The following is a 17,294-nucleotide window of genomic DNA, read 5'->3' as shown; positions in this document are numbered from 1 at the left end:
TGAAGCAGAAGAATAACCCGGCAAGACAGCAGTTTGCATTAGCTTCATTAAGTACTTGTCAATAAGCATCTTGCTACATAAATGGCACTGATAGCTCCTTTCATGCCATGATGTCCACTATGGGTCTCTTGGATGTACGCGCTGAAGCATTCTGCTCCAACACCACCACTGATGCTATGGTCTACTGCTCCTTACCATGTGAGTTCCATGCTGATGATACGGACAGACTCTGGTCTGCTATGGGATCAGGTGAAATAAATGGCTTGGAGCCATGAGGATCTTCTGTGCTATGAAAGATAGTGCGAACTGTACCAATTCAACTATGTTTCACATCAAAATCAAGGAGGAGCCCACTGGCAGAACCCTATGCTAAAGGCGCTGATCTTCTCCTCGGTTCCCAGGGGTTCCCATCCTCCTTGATCGCCCTTCTTGGCACTTCGTCTGGTGCCATAGGCTTCTGCACAACATTCAGTCTCTGATCTGAGCAGACCTGAAGGCTGGTGCCAAGTGTGGAGACAGCCTTCTTGTGCTTACAGGTCTGTAAGGGGGATAATTCCCACTTTTAACTTCTTGTGCTGAGAATCTGATGATGTGTTGCTTCTTGACGAGGAATGGCTTCACTGCTTGAACTCATACTGAGGTTTCAGGCTCTTACCTGCCAGCACCTTCCTTAGGGTTTCCATCTACCAGGAACAGTACTACTGCATCTTGGGAAACATCCCACTACAGCTGTAGCAGCTGAAGGAGTTGTGGACTGGGCCCAAATAGCACTAGCAGATAGAGTGCATATCCATGATGGATATCCAATATCCACAGATATAGGCTTTGAACTCGCTTACAGCAGGCTTCTTGGCCTTAGGCTTTTCCATGTTCTTCGACATCTTATGATTTTCTATTTTTTATTTTTTTTTAGAACTTAATAGCGCTAAAATGAGCGGCTGCCAAAGCAGCGGCAGAAAAATTAGAAAGCAATGAGGCAGGTGGGGCACAGGGCCCAGGAAGTAGAAAAAAATGTTAGATTGGGACATGTACATGAGATAGCTTGGATGAAAAAAACTGAGCTCATGAGGCAGTGCATGTGCAGGAACTCCCACACATGCTCAGTAAAGTCTTTATTGAGTTCTGAGAGCTGGGTCTGTGGTGGCGTCATTGGATGATGTCATGGATGATTGCATGGGTGACAATTTCAGGAGGGCATAGAAGAACCTGAAAAGTGAAGATGAAAAGATGTGTGATATGTGTGCTAACTTGCTAAGTGCACAATTTAATTCTGATTGGTGTGTACATTTGTAAGTCAGCATGCTATTTTAACTGCCAATGTATTAGCATACTATTAGCTTACTGCAGTGGGAGTTAAAAATATTTTAAGTTGCTCATAAACTGTGTCCTGAGTTTCAGCACACAGTTTTAACCCATACCATATTACATCAGGCCCCTAGATAGGGAAACACGTACTGCCAAGAGTGGGAATCCCCTTTAAGAGCCTGGGAGGCCCAGCCAGTAACAAAGCCAGGAGGGCAGCTGTTCTGAAAAAGGGAGCAGACAGTAATAGCTGGATCAAGCTAGCCTCCCCGGAGTTGTAGGGAAGTGCCTTGTGGGGAGGTAGAAGCAAGACTGTGACTAGCAGGCTCTCTCTGCAGTTTTCCCGTTTGTTGTGAATTTGTGTATATGAAATAGTGTGATAGACTTATAAGTCGCTACCGCACTCACAGCCTCAGGGACAGGAACCGAACGTATAACAAATATTTGAAATCCTCAGCTCAATACGGTAGCAGCTAAAAAGGAAAATAGGCTACTAGGAATTATTAAGAAATGGGTGAAGAACAAAACAATACTGCCGCTTTAAGCCGTGATCACAGATTTTTTTTTAAACAATGTTTCACACAAGCACGGCTCCCCACTGAGTCTGAAATAGAGTCAGACCGGTACCGGAGTGCAAACAGCAATGTAATCCTCTGCATTTCAGCAATTTATGCTACAAGCATTCGATAAGTGAGAGCCCCCAACCCATCCAAAACCCACACTTGGATCACGTGACGCCATCCCCTGCGCGCCCCAACATCCCATCGGAACTTGCCTGCGCTGCCCTATAGAAGACCCCCGCGCGCCACTCTTTCTATGGCACTATGGAAACGGTCATGGGGCCGCCGACGTCACCAGTCCGGCTCGTAGCCAATCGGAAGACGCATCAGGGTTGGGTCGCGGGCAGGACGTAACTTTCCCCAAGATGGCGGATTTTCTGGAGGGAGCTGCAGCGGGACCGGGACAGGACAAGCAGTGAGGCAAAGCGCTGGGCGGTGACAGCGAGCGCCGGACCGGCATTCCCGAGCCTCCCGTACCATGCGGAGCGGCTAGAGCCGGGAGCGGAGGGGCGATCAAGCAGCGCGTCGGACTAATAATGTTAGCAGAGGTAAGAGGAACGGTGGTCTGGCCCCTTTGGCGGAGGGAATCGCGGGGACCGGAGTGCATAGCGAAAGCTTCCGCCCCCCCCCCCTTGCCCACCCGCGCGGGGGGAGGGGCGGCAGTGCTGTTGCTGCCCCTCTTCCTGTCTCCCGCCGCTTGTCCGGGGAGGACGGAGGCGGGACGCGAGCCTGTAAACAAGCGGCCAGGTGAGTGCTGGCGAGGGATGCTTGCTGAGTGTGGGGGGCAGAGCTGCCAGGAAGAGGCCGTCTGCTCTCTCTCACGCGAAATCCCCGGGCTGGTGGAGGGTATCTGGATGTGATCTGAGGTGGCAGTCCTCGTGGATCCCTTACTAAATAGTATTACTATTTTAACGCGCAGACTCTTCAGTTCTTGAATTAGTTGATGTAGTGTTTATTCAGTTTTGGATTAGTTAAACTGTCAGCGCTCACTGATGCTTTCACGGTGTGGAACCTCTGAATTTAACGTGGGTTGAATGTTTCTATTCTTGTTCAGACTTCTTCCTAGAGCGGACTGCAAAACTTTTTAGGTGTATTAAATCCATTTTAGTTAACCCTGCAATAACTAATCCAGCAGTGTGATTATTTATTCTGGGATTAATGTAGAGTTTACTGCTTACGCTTGGATCTTCTATTGCTTGTGTTCACACTAGTGAGTCTAGGTGAAGAAGGCATTCTTTAGTAGATTGAAAGTATGTAAGTGTATATGCCTAAACAGTATTAATATAACAGCGGGGTCGATATAATAAGGTATGCTCAGCAGTGTGCACATTTTTTGTGTGCAGATTTCACTGTTGATGGTACAAGACATTTTGTACATAAGTTAGTGCCCTCCTATGAAAATCCCATACTAATTAATTATCCCCACTGCAGAGAGGTGGGCAGGTTTAACTCATGTTTTCTTAACAATGGAAAGTTGACTCCTTGTCAGTGGCAGAGCAAAATTTCCAGTGTTAGTGTGTGGTACCGATCAGAAGATTGTAATGCCAGGACCTGCACTCTGGATTTATCTGCACAAAATGTGATTTGTGCACCTAAATCTCCCTTCCTCTCCATCTGATAAACTAATGTTATAACTGTTACCTCTGCAAACTCCTGCTCTCCTGACCCTTGGAGAGAGAAGAATTAGCACAGATGTACTTTCCGGAAAGGACCTGAGCTGAGGGGCTGGAGTTGCCCCTCTGCTTCTGGGGAGAAGTCCGAGACTGTGAGCTGTGACCACTGGGGGAGGCAGGGCAGTGAGAAACACTGACCTACAGCAAAATATCTTACTTCCTCTGCTGCTTGGGAAAAGTACCAGAGCTGTACTTTCACTGCACTTATTTGTGCTTCCAGGTCATTTCCTAAGTTAAAACATGTACTCAGCCTATGCAAAAGGCTGAAGGCTGATTTTAACTCTGGTTTGTGTTCACATTTTCCAGTCAACACACTTTTTAACTCCTCTGCTTTAGCATACCATTAGCTTACTGAATCGGAAGTTAAACATGTGCTTAAAGAAACAGCACTGAATTTCAGTACACACCTTGTTATGTCGGGCCCAGAGAGCAGGTATATTTGAGTTCTCACAGGCTGAGCGTTAAATTTTGTGCTAAATTTACAAGATTTAGAAAAATATAATTGTTTTCACTGAAGACATAACTTTTAAATCATTAGATGCCAGCACTATATTTCTTTTATTGTAGTTTTGAATTGTCAAATCACTGAAGGAAAATAACACTTTCATTAAATACAGGTGTGTGCAAAAGTTTAGGCACCCCTGATCAAATTGTATGTTTGATTTTCTGTGTAGACAGAAATGACAACCTCTGCATAGTTACTGTATAAAGTTATACATGACATCTTTCTAGATTTTTTAATGCAAAGTTACTATCTGCTGATTTTTAACAGATTGTAAATAATAAAACAGTGAATATGGCATGTGCAAAAGTCTGGATACCCTTTGTTAGTAATATGTAACCCTTTGTTAGTACTATGTAACACCTCCTTGAGCAGAAATGACAGTTCTCAAGTGTTTTCTGTAGCCAGATAAGTGTCTTTCCGTTCTTGCTTTTTGAATTTGTTTCCCACTCTTCTAGCCTAGAAGTAGTCTTAGGTCTGTTTGCAAGCACTGCATGTTTGAGATCTCCCCACAGATTTTCAATAATATTTAAGTCTGGGGACAGTGAAGGCCATTCCAAAAACTTTCTTTCCTGTAGGTATTGTACTTCATGGTTGATTTTGAGGTATGTTTCAGATTATTTTTTTTAATATTTAACCACTTTTCAGCTTCAAGTTCTTCACTGAGTAGGACATTAGCTTCTAGAATATATATTTAGTTGTTCCATTCTTATTTCAACCCGCACACTATTTCCTGTGCCACAGAACCCCAGAACATAATATTTATTTATTTAATAACTTTTATATACTGACGAACGTTGGGAACACCTCGTCGGTTTACATAGAACAGAACTTAGCAACAGGCTTTACAATTATTGCATAATTAAATAAGGAACATTCAGAACATACAAATAACAGATTAGATTATATAAGTAAAATTATCAAAGTGGGATACGTGAAAGAGGTTATCTAAACGGGGGGCGGGGGAGATTCTGATATATAGGGGGGTATCCACAATTAAAGGAGGTATATATACACGTGATTGGGAACCAAATTTTTATATACAAATTTTTTTATATACAATATGTAGTCCTGATAAAATTCACTTTATGGGAGGTATGGGTGGAGAGGAGGATTAAAGTAGAGGGAGGGGGTAAAAAGGAGGTGGAAAATAGGTGGGGGGAGAGGGAAGGGGAGAGGTTAGGAGTTGGAGACTCCCTTGCTTAACTGTTAGCAAGATGGTTCTTTCTTCAAATGCTTTACCCTTTTTTCTCCAAATGGATCTTGTATGGTTGTGATCAAACCGTTCAATTTTTCAATTCATCAGTCCAAAGCATTTTGTTCCAGAAAAGTTTCAGGCTTTTCAAAATTTCCCTTTTCATATTTAGATAATGACTTTTGTGATGAGGTTGTAGCAAAGGCTTCTTCTGACAGCTTTCCTAGGCAGATCATTGTGTAAACAATGCTGTACTACTCCACTGTCTGCTAAATCTCAGAAAGCTTTTGGTGCATTCAAGCGGCATATAGGTCTCCTTTCTAAACACAAACAGATTTTCTATGGTATGAGATCATAATCATACATTCTCAAGTGATATTTCTACACAGCCACTGAGCCAGCCCTATTGGGGGCAAAACTCGGCCTGAGTCGGGCCTTATATTGGATGAACGAGTCTCCTTAATAAAGATTCCAAAAGGACATTACTTGGCATCTAATACACTTTGTTGCCCTCACGGCTTTCTTAGATCGCCTACCCTCTTATTTTATCGGTCCAAACTTTTGTGTATGCCACATTCACTTTTTCATTATTTTCAGTCTGTTAAAATTTGCAAATAAAGGACAAATTGATACTAAAGCCACTTTCCTAGTAGTACTGCTGCTTTAAATATATAGTTACCCCTGATTAACAATCCTTGGGTCTACTTTTTTTTTTTGTCTGGCTTCACTTCTTAGAGTGAGCAAGGCCTAAACAACTATGCTCTCAAGTCAGTGACCATAATTAAATATAACTGGTAATCACCCAAAACTAATCACTTCATGAATAAACAATGCTTGCAGTTGTGTGCAAAAGTTTAGGTATGCCTGGTCAAATTGTATGTTTCCATGAATCCCTAAGTGAACAGAAACTGGTACAAAGTTAAGCACGTTATCTTTCTGCAGTTTTATATTTATATGCTCTAGTGTTCGCTTTTTTTTTTTTGTGTATTCTTTATTTTATTTTTACCGGCAATTAAATATTCCTGCCTTGTCAATGGTCATTGCATCAGCATGTCCCTAATTTGCAGGCCGATTCAGTAAAGTCCGCGGGAGAGCGGACGAACGCCTGCTCTCCCGGCACGCGCACCGGCCCCTCGCCGGTGCACGCGATGCAGTATTCAAGTTAGGTGGTGTGGTAGAAACGGGCAAAAGGAGCGGCGGCTGTCAGCGGGTTTGACAGCTGACGCTCAATTTGCCAGCGTCGGTTCTCGAGCCCGCTGACAGCCACTGGCTTGGAAACCGGATGCCGGCAAAATTGAGTGTCCGGTTTTCAGCCCGACAGCCGCAGGCCGAATTCAAATTTTTTTTTGTTTTTGTTTTTTGTTTTTACTTTTTTTACTCTTCGGGACCTCCGACTTAATATCGCCATGATATTAAGTCGGAGGGTGCACAGAAAAGCAGTTTTTACTGCTTTTCTGTGCACTTTCCCGGTGCCGGAAGAAATTCTGAAAGTAAAATGTGCGGCTTGGCTGCACATTTTACTTTCTGTATCCTGCGCGCATACCTAATAGGGCCATCAACATGCATTTGCATGTTGAGTGCCCTATTAGGTGCCGCGGGTTGGACGCACATTTTCCTCCCCTTACTGAATAAGGGGTAAGGGAAAACGCGCGTCCAATAGCAGGCTAACAGTGCGTTCCGTCGGAGCGCACTGTACTGTATCGGCCTGTAGGTCAGGTGGCAGGGTATTAACTTCCCTGTATTCAGCCTTAACTAAAAGGCCAAGAAGGTATTGTCCCCGACTCATAGTTTAAAACCTGTCTGACACTATACTTGGTTTAAGCCAAAAGGCTGAGAATTTGTTAGTATATTTTGTATATACCGTATGTTTTACCCTTCTATTATGGTTATATTTCCTGTTCTTAAAGATGTCCTTCCCCCACATTCTTTTATGTATTTCTAATGAAGGTTAGTGAAGCAGTGTTCCATTTTTAGACTCATGATGGCAAATTATTCTATTTGCTGTAAGTACTTTTGAAATAATACAGCAAGATCTTTTTTTTAATTTTTGATTTGGATTTTTAGCCCAACATTATTAGTGATTCAGGTACAATAAGTCTCTGCCCTAATGAACTTATTATCTAAGGAGTAATTTTCAAAAGGATTTACATGCTTAAAACTGGGTTTTACACGTGTAAATGCACTTTATGCATGTACGTGGGCTTTTGAAAATTGCTACAATATATGCCATTGAATTGCCAATAGAATATTCACATGTAAGTGCATTTTAAGTACATAAATGGGCTTTTGAAAATTGCTACAATAGTATGTACATTTACATGGGTAACTCCTTTGAAAATTACTTCCTAAGTGTGTATTTGTGTCAACAGAAAATTGCCCAAGGTCTCATTGAGTGTCAGTGGGGGAAGTGGGATTTGAACCTGGTTTCCCTGGTTCTCAATCAGTTGCTGTAACCACTTGGACATCCCTTCTCCATTGCTTGTTAGAACAAAAATTTGGCTTTTTTTTTAAGACTGCAAACTTTCTTTTGGCATTATTTTCTTTACAAATTAGAAAAAGTACCATATTGAGAAACATTGTACCACATAGTAAAGTTGAATAATGAATTGTGAGAATACAAAACCTTACAAGTCATCTCTGTTGTATACATTTAAGAGAGGATAGGCACCTCCAGTCCTCAAGTGCCAAAGATAGGTCTGGTTTTCAGGGTATCCACAATGAATATGCATGAAGCATATTTACATACAGTGGAGGCAGTGCATGCAAATATCTAAGATATGTCTTCTGACAATATTCATATTAAAACTAATCTACCTATTGGTTTCCAAATCATATACTAGCAAAGTCTGTTACCTTTTTCTTGCTACAGGGTCATATTTGTAAGTAAGATGTACTGTATTCCATGAGACATTAATCCAATATATTCTCTGTTTTTCCAGCTATTAAGAATAATTTTAAGTTCTAGAGACGACATAAAATCCATCAGTTTCTTTGAGATGAAATTAGTTTGAACTAAGGCAAGTGATTTCCAAGTTATATAATTTATAAGACAAAATCTCACAAAACCCTAGAAATCTGTTCCCATACCAAAATATATTTAGGTGAGAGCAAGTGTGGGTAAGGAACCTGGTTGAGCCTTGCAGAACCAAAATTTGTTATCTTGCATGGAAAATTTAGCCCAGGTGTCCTGGCTATCCAATTTACCAAGTGTTCAGACTGCCCCTAGGCTCCCACAGTTTTGCACCCATGGAAAAAGCTGCATAGTTAGCTTATTGCCGCATAATTAACCTTCTGTGTGGTCAACATTCCTCTCTAAAACTTCCCCACCTCTTAATTCAGTCATTTGAAGAAAGCAACTAGGGGCTGTGCCTGTGGGCCAGAAAATAGGGCCGTTGCAATACCTGTGCTAGCCGCTGCGCATGGCTTATCACGCGATTGGACGCGATACATGTCAATAACCCCTCATCCAGTGCGGCGATTAGTGCGTCCAAAACGCGCGAGGCTAATAGCGCTCGTCACATGGCAATTCATGTAGATGAGGTTATTAGCCAATCCCCGCGATCCAATTACATTTTCCTCTTGGCCAATGCGCCTTTGTAATGCGGCAAATTTTACATCAGCCCAAGGCTGGCGTTAAAGGTATGCCACGCTCAAGGGTGCATTGAAAGAAAAAAAAAAGTAAAATCATTCTTTCTGTAATTCCTCCTAATAGTATCGTAGTGATTCTATGAAGGAAGAACCAATTAAAGCAGTATTTATTTTTAAAAAATTCTTTGAAAAGAAAATTTTGGATGTCCAATACACACACAAGATACATGGTCCAGGCTGTGTATGTTGTGCGTGTATATACCGGTGGTGGGAGACAGCGTCTGTTTTCCCAACCGGCTTGACAGCCACCTCTCCTGTACGCCCGATGCCAAGGAGGCGCTAGGGATGGACATTTGTCCCTAGCGCCTCCTTTTTAGTGCAGCCCTTCGTTTTAATATTGGCTCGCGAGCCCAGGAGAGGTGGCTGGGTGCACATTAGGAAAACAGGCGCTCAACATTCGGCACTCGTTTTTCTGTGCACATTTATTGCAGTGGCCCCAGTATGCTGCTTTGGGAAGAGATGAATACAGTGATACTTGTAGGCACTTATCTCAGAAGCTAGCCCAAAGTTTAGGATCTTAGGGCAAGTTGATATCCTTCTCCCATACTTTTTCTGTGCAAACCCACACAGTCTCTAAATTGGGTTTAATATATTGATAAAAATTAGAAGCACATGAAAGGGGCAAAAGCCGACTGGTACCATTTTCCAAAATGGTATCGACCATCCCAGAGCTTGATTGCCAGGGAGGCTTTCTCTTGGTAAGGCGGGAGCCTGGGGGCAGTGGCCACTGAACCATTGCGGTGCTCATTCTATATAAAGGGGGGGTGGCCACTACACTACCAGGGAGTAGGTTGGTTGTAAGGGGGAGGTTCGTGGGGTGGGTATTTGGTTGGGGAGGTAGACTTTGATGAAAGGGGATGGATTTGTTTTGGGGGGGGCGGGGGGGTAGGGCATTGCCATGTTTTTTTTTTTTTTTGAAACTTCTTTCACTATTGGGTTCTGTCTACAGGTCCTGGGGGAGGAGGTGGGGGAGGGTGAGCGAGGATCTATCCAGACCCCTGTGGGAGATTTTTGCACATTGGGATATTTGCTTATTGTGGCTTAGTGAATGAGGCCTTAGAATTTTAAATTCAATTTTGAAAAGCAACTAATTTTCCTTCTTTCACAGCTTACACTAAGGACAGTAGGCCTTTCGCCTGCCGCTCTGACCAACTTAACAATTTTTTTCTGGTGCTTAAATAACTGCCTGTACCATATTGGTATTTTAAACGCCTGTTGCCAAGTGATTTCCACTAAGTCTGAACATTTTGAATAACTTTTTAGACTGACGCAAAAAGTGGATGTGATTTCCATTTCTTTTTTTTTTTTTTTTGATTTATAATTTTTATTGATGATCTCAGCTCATAAACCACACACAAACTGTGACTCCATATGCAAATGGACCACCAAGACAGTTATGTTACATTTATCCCCCAAGAAATCCCCCTCCCTCCCCTTCAGGCAGTGCATAAAACAAATGCAAAACGATGAATGTCAATAGCATTCCAAGAATCAGACTTATATTTGTGCATCTTGGGTGTGTGAGTGCTAGGGTGTCCCCATCCACCAGATCCCAGTGGCTATGTATCCCAGGTCCGTCTCCAACCAATATAGGAGTCCCAAATCCGGTGGTATTTCTCCATTCTGTGGTGTTTGACCGCTGTGAGGTGGTACATGGTGCAAAGGTGATCCAACCTGTACAACACGGATGCAAACGGCGGTCCCGTTTTATCCTTCCATGTCCTTGCTATCTCCAATCTTGTAGCTATGCAGGCTTGGACACAAAACTCCGATGCAAAGGAGAAATCGGCATCCAAGGGAGAGTTCAACAAGGCACCAGCCATAGAAAGACACACTGAAGTTGCCAGTACTGTTGCAAGCCATTGCTCCAGCCGCTTCCACAACGGTCGAATACAAGCACCCTCCCACCACATATGGAGGAAAGACCCTCGGACGTTACACCCCCTCCAGCAGAGCCCCTCATAATTAGGTATCATTTTTCTCAAGCGATCTGGTGTTAAATACCAGCGGTACAACATTTTATACCCATTTTCTATCACAAGTGAGGACACAGATGCTTTGCTGATATTGAGATAGATCTGTTCCCAATCACATTCTACTGCCTGCTCGCCTAAGTCGCTGTGCCAGGCCCTGATATGGAAGGGGCCAGCCGCCATTTTGATGTTTAAGATTTTATATATTTTAGAAAGCATGCCTTTATACTTATGTGGTTCAGAGCAGTATCCCTCAAAAAGCGTCTTCCCCACCCGCAAATCCGTAGACACAGCATGGGCTTGGCAAAAGTGGGAAATCTGCTTATAAGAGAGGAACTCCGTAGCAGGGAGATGAGATCTCTCCCTGAGTTGAGTAAAGGAGAGAAAATCAGCGTCCCCCCAGAGGTGCTCCAGACGTGAGAGGCCCCTCAGTTTCCAAGCCGTAAAGGCTAACTCAGGTAAACCAGACGGGAATAAGGTGTTATGATAAAGGCTAGTAAGGTAGTGGTAGGACTTGGCGCCCACAACTTTAGATTTCCATTTCTTCCATAAGGTCAACGTATGCCTGGTGGTGGGCAACATATCCAGACATGCCCTCCACGTGTTAGTAGGCTGCCATGGTAGAGCGGCAAGACTCATTCTCCCCAGCCTCTGCTGCTCAATCAAGGCCCAGTGTCTAGGATCCGTACTATCATGCCACGCCACTATTGGTCTCAGTTGCCCTGCGATGTAATAGTGAAGTATGTTGGGTACAGCTAATCCCCCCTCCAACTTAAATTGATACATCACACTTCTGCTTACTCTAGGAGGACGTCTATGCCATATAAACCCAAAGAACCGACGTTGCCAATACTTTATAGCCGCTTCAGGTATGGGTATGGGAAGGGATTGAAACAAGTATAAAAGTTTGGGTAAGGTGTGCATCTTGATGGTGGATATTCTGCCCAGCCACGAGAGCGGCAACCGGTGCCATATATCCAAGTCGAAGAAAATCTTTTTGAGGAGAGGAGGGTAATTAAAAGTGTACAAATCCTTGGGATGCGATGTTAAATGCACTCCCAGATATTTAAGTGTTTGATTAGCCCATCGGAAGGGATGTAAAGGTTGCAAAATCTGCACCGTCTCCTGAGTGCATGAAACATTCAATATTTCTGACTTATCCCAGTTTACTTTGTATCCCGAGGCCTCACTAAACAACTTAATTTCCCGTTCTATCATCAGTAATGAGGTATGGGGGTCTCGAATTGTAAATATAATATCGTCTGCAAATAGGCAGAGTTTATAGTGATGCCCATCCACCTCGAAGCCCCTAATATCAACATTGTTCCGAATCCGAATCGCCAACGGTTCTAGAAAGATGGCAAATAGCAGGGGAGATAGGGGGCAACCCTGCCTCGTCCCCCTTTCCACTTCAAAGCTATCGGAATACCCGCCATTTATCTTGAGGCACGCCCTAGGATGTTCATACAACTTTTGTATCCACCCACAGAAAGAAGGGCCAAACCCCATTTGCCGCAAGACCCCAAATAGAAAGGGCCAGTGCACCATATCGAATGCCTTTTCCGCATCCATCGAGAGAAATAGAGAATCGTCCCTTCGCGCATGGGCCAACCATAATAAATTAACCAATTTGCGGATGTTGTCTCCAGCCATCCTTCCAGGCATAAAGCCCGCTTGATCCTGATGAATAATAGTAAGAATAAATTTGTTCAATCGTCCCGCTAGGATCCTCGCTAGTAGTTTAAGATCCAAATTAATTAGAGAAATTGGGCGGTAAGAGCCGCAATTCGTAGGATCCCTCCCCGGTTTAGGTAACACCGTAATACCCGCTAGATTCCCTTGGGCCCCTATGGACTCCTCTCCCCGTAGGGAATTATAGACTTTTTGTAGATGAGCCACGAGATAAGGGCCAAATCGTTTGTAGAACTTGGCTGTCAGGCCATCCGGACCAGGAGATTTCCCGGATTTCATGGATTTAATACCTTCCAATATCTCTACTGGGGTGATCTCGGCTTCTAGCTCCCTTTGAGCCTCACCAGATAGGCAGGGCAAAGGCATACCCACTAGATATTCCTCTACGTGTGCCTGGTCTATATCTATATTGGCTCTGTAAAGATTTGCATAAAACTCCAGAAAGCGTTTACGAATAGCAGTGTTAGTGGTCAGTATGGTATCATTAGCGGTCTTAATCTTAGCAATATTGTTCTGATATTGTAGCTTCTTTAACTTATTGGCCAAGTATTTCCCCGCTTTATTACCACCCTCGAAATAGTCTTGCTTCGTTAAGAGCATATGGTGATTTATTTTATGTGACTCCAATCTCAACAGATCTTCCCGTGCCTTATTAAGTCTTGTTAAGGCGTTCCCCGCTCCCGTGTTCTGATGTTGTCGGGTCAACAGCGTTATAGTATCTCTCAGCTCTTGAGCCGCCTTAGTGTCCCTTTTCTTAACGTATGCCCCTCGGGCAATCAGTAAACCCCGGAGATAGGCCTTGAATGCTTCCCAAACCACTGGCGGTGAAACCTCCCCGGTGTCATTGAGCTCGAAAAAAGACTTAATCTGTGGAATAAGAGTCTTATTATAATCCTCATCTCCCAGCAAGGTTTCATTTAGGCGCCAGAATTTGATACCGGCATCGTACCCAATAAGCTCAACCTCCATACATACGGCAGCATGATCCGACCACACGACCGGAGAGATCTCAGCTTTTTTTATATGATTAAAAAGTTCCTTATCTGATAGGAAATAGTCAATTCTGCTGTATAATGCATGAGATGGGGAATAGAAGGTGTATGAGCGTGTTCTGGGGTTGAATGTGCGCCATACATCCAATAATGACCAATTCTCCATCAATTCGTTTAAACGTGCTCTATGGAATCCAGGAGTTGAAACATAACCCCGCGAGGCATCCAGAGACGGATGCCTGACCAAGTTAAAATCACCTCCTACCAGAATGGAGCCCTGGGCATGGGTATGGAGCAGGGTATTCAACTGTTCAAAAAAAATGCCCTGGTCTCTGTTAGGAGCATAGATATTAATTAAAGTGTATAAAACTCCATTAACAGCAAGGGTAAGAATAAGGTATCTCCCCAGTGGATCGCGCACACAGCTCCTAAACTCGAATACTAAAGAGCGTGCCAGCAAGATACCCACCCCTGTATATTTGGAGCTACGCATACAAGCAGCATAATATTGGTAGGGATAATTAGTGGACGACATTAGGGATTCATGTCTGGCCTTCAAGTGGGTCTCTTGTATAAAGGCAATATCAGCCCGTAAGTAGCCCAGTTCCTTATACAAATGTCGTCGCTTCTGTGGGGAGTTCAGTCCCTTCACATTAAGGGAAACAATGCGAATAGACGCCATGAGAGCAGCGGAATTGAGCTGCCAGCGGTCGAACATAGGGCAAATTCACTAAACTGAACCCACATCCCCACCCTACCATAGGACTCCCGTAGCAAACATTCACGCACCCTCACACATTGAGTATTGAAGCCAAACATTAAGTTTCCAATTACTGCCTTCTCCCCGAAACTTCCCCCCCCCCGCACCCCCCACCCTCCCTCCTCCCTCCCAAACCCCTGCTCAGATCTGCGTATACCTCCAGGCAGATCCATCAGCTAAGGAGGAATATAATAACTATCAACGCTCCCCCACCTTCCCCAGCAAATAGAAAAACACAGAGAACCAACCCTCTATAAATATAGAACAACGTTATAACTTAAGAACAAAGAAACCTGGCCAACCTGAATACAAACTGCAATGGCATTGCATCCCTATACCCGTATAGTGGCATAGAAATGGTTTGAGAAAACTATGACAGTCCACCAGTGACCCTCTTTAGGTTGTCTCTCTCGCCGTCTTGGCAGTGTCTGAATTCCTTTTGAGCCTGCTGTTCCTGGAGGTAGCTCTCTGCCATCGAGGTAGTTGCTCTTTGATCAGGGGCGGGCGTTTTTTCTGCTCCAGTCGTGCTACAGGACGATATCCCTTCTCCTTGAGCACGCTCGCCGCTTCCTCCACTGTGCGAAGTTGAGTGGATGTTCCTTCCCACGTGTAGATGAGGCCAAAAGGGTGCAACCAACGGTATTTTACATTCTTCTCTCGAAGAAACTGCGTGACGTCCCGAAATTCAAATCTACTTTGCAGAGTTGCTTGGGAGAGATCAGCATAGATAGATATATCTTGGGCTTCCCACGTCCACTGGTTTTGCCGTCTCGCTGCCGCTGCTATGCGCTCCTTCTGGGTATAGTTGTGGAAACAGACAATTACATCTCTAGGTAGATTTGCGCGTGCTGCCCGCAGTGCCCGGTGAGCCCGATCTATTTTAATGTCTGCCGGCAGAACGGGAGGGTCGCCGCCCCCAAGGGATAATAAATGCGCGCAAAAGCGGGCCACAAGAGTCTCACAGTCAGCGTTTTCCGCGTTCTCCATGAAGCCTCTAAAACGCAGATTCCCTCTCCTCGCACGATTCTCGAGGTCGGCCATCTTGGCCCGCATGGCAGCGTTTTCTTCCTGCAATTCACCATAAACCTCTTGCAATTGTGCGGTAAGGGCAGACTGGCCATCCATTTTGCCATCTAATTCATCCACTCTCCTCCCCACCGAGTGCAGCTCCTCTCTGAAGTCCTCCATCATCTCGTGAATCTCCTTTTTGTAAGTTTTTAAGTCTTGGCGTAAGCTACAAAACCAAGATCGAAATTCAGATCTCGAGGGCGTCCCCTCCTCAGCCACACGAAATTCATCATCCGACTCCTGCTGCACTGCCATCGATGCTGTGGCTTCTAGCTCCCGGGGTTCAGCCTCGGGGTCTCCCCCTTTTTGATAGGAAAAGCACTGAAAGTCCACAGTTCTTCGTTTCGCTGCCATGCCGTATTGTTCTCACAGGCACACGCTACTAAAAAATATTTTTAGACGTCGGTTAGCTCCACTTTAAAAGCGATCTTTACGGGTTGGTGTCGGGAGCTCGAGGGTTATGCAGCCATCTATGTGGCTGACGTCACTTCCTCCTCCGTGATTTCCATTTCTTTGAAGGTTCCATACCTGGTAATAAGAGAATTGGGAAAGAGGACACCAGTTTTCTCTCAAGTTCAAGGCACCCTGGGATAATTTCGTCCCCTTCCTGATGAAACCAAAGAACCCCTTGCCATTGGAGAGAAACTTGATGATAAATTGAGCAATTAGGAAAATTCACCCCTTCTTTTTTTCTTCAGCTTTCACAAGGCAATATGTGATGAATTTTTTTTCTCAGAGAAGTTTTGGTAGCAGGTTATTCAGCATTTTATAGAAATTGTCTGGAAAAGTGAGAGGAAACATCCCTAAGAAAAGGTTTGGCCATTTGTAATCTCATTTGTTTTGATATGTTGTGTATTCTAGGGATGATCTGTTAACGTTATGTTTTTTTTTTTTAAATGAGAAAATGTTTGAGGTCTTTGTGACTTAATCTTTCTTTGTATTTTGTGTTGCTTGTATTGTATTCAAATCTTGAAATAAGCATTCTCTGCAGTACTGTTTTGCCATGTTTTAATGCATGGCAGGATACCAATATTGTTGATAGTGCTCTGTGTGCAATTATAGTACAAAATTTTTTAAATAGCTGTTGTAGGGCCAGATGTATTAAAGGGTTTTCCCCTTTTCATGTCTGTGGAAACATGCTTGGTCTGTGGTACATAGTTTTGTATGTTTGAGCTACTATGAAGTCAAATGATTTTTAATATGTTTAAACATTTTTTTTGCGGGGTAGCTTAATTTAGTCATTGGCAACTAGCTTACAGTGGGGTCCCGTGTTTGTAGGGTAGACTTTTGATTCTCAGTATCCCAAGACTGCAAAATAGCCAGGCACCAGATTGCCTGAGCACCTAAATCCAACATCTGGCATCTGCTGCCACGTGGAGGAGCCCATGCCAGGAAGGAGCAGTGGCATCCTAGGGTTCAAAGAAAAGTGGTTGCTGGGATAGAGATGATTAGCGGTAGCTCCAGGCCCATAGGAAGAGCAGCTGCCCGGTTGGGGAGGAGTAATGAATCTAGGTCTAAAGCGACAGCGGCCACCGGCGTGAAAATGAGAGGCTGAAAAGAGCAGCGACTGGGTATGGGATGGAAGGATCAGTGGCTGCTGGCATCAGGCTCCAGGGGCAGATTTTCAAAGGCTACGCTCGAAACCCAAGAAAATCTGCCCCTGCACGCGCCGAGCCTATTTTGCATAGGGTCGGCGGTGCGCGCAAGAACCAGGATGCGCGTATGTCCTGGGGCTTGAAAAAAGGGGTGGGACCGGGGGCGGTGCGCCAGCCCGGGGGCGGGGCCGAGGCCTCTGGCACAGCCGCTGTACCGAGGGATGGTGCACTGGCAGCTGGCCGGCGCGCGCAAGTTAGGCGTAACTTTCGAGATAAAGGTCAGGAGGGGTTTTAGTTAGGACTGGGGGGCGGGTTAGATAGGGGAAGGGAGGAG

At 44.4% G+C, this 17,294-nt stretch overlaps 1 protein-coding gene across 7 annotated transcripts in view; it reads left to right on the top strand.

The window, feature by feature from the left end:
* The first annotated feature begins 2,137 nt into the window (after nt 1–2,137).
* SNX13 (sorting nexin 13) overlaps nt 2,138–17,294 on the top strand; it is a 447,782-nt gene continuing 432,625 nt past the window's right edge. For 2 of the 7 annotated variants that reach the window (XR_003854523.1, XR_003854522.1), the window contains exon 1: nt 2,139–2,410. Coding sequence is in view for 2 of the 7 variants with exons in the window: in XM_029589035.1 (XP_029444895.1) it covers nt 2,399–2,410 (12 nt within the window). In the remaining 5 variants the exon portion in view is untranslated. Of the gene's footprint in view, nt 2,411–2,541; nt 2,610–17,294 lie in introns of those variants that run through there. The other 5 variants (XM_029589038.1, XM_029589035.1, XR_003854521.1 and 2 more) reach the window with 4 other exon arrangements.

The sequence above is a fragment of the Rhinatrema bivittatum genome, chromosome 2 (assembly GCF_901001135.1).
Source record: "Rhinatrema bivittatum chromosome 2, aRhiBiv1.1, whole genome shotgun sequence".
NCBI lineage: Eukaryota > Metazoa > Chordata > Amphibia > Gymnophiona > Rhinatrematidae > Rhinatrema > Rhinatrema bivittatum.
The sequence above is the reverse complement of the archived record's forward strand: the minus strand, read 5'-3'. Positions and strand labels throughout refer to the sequence as shown.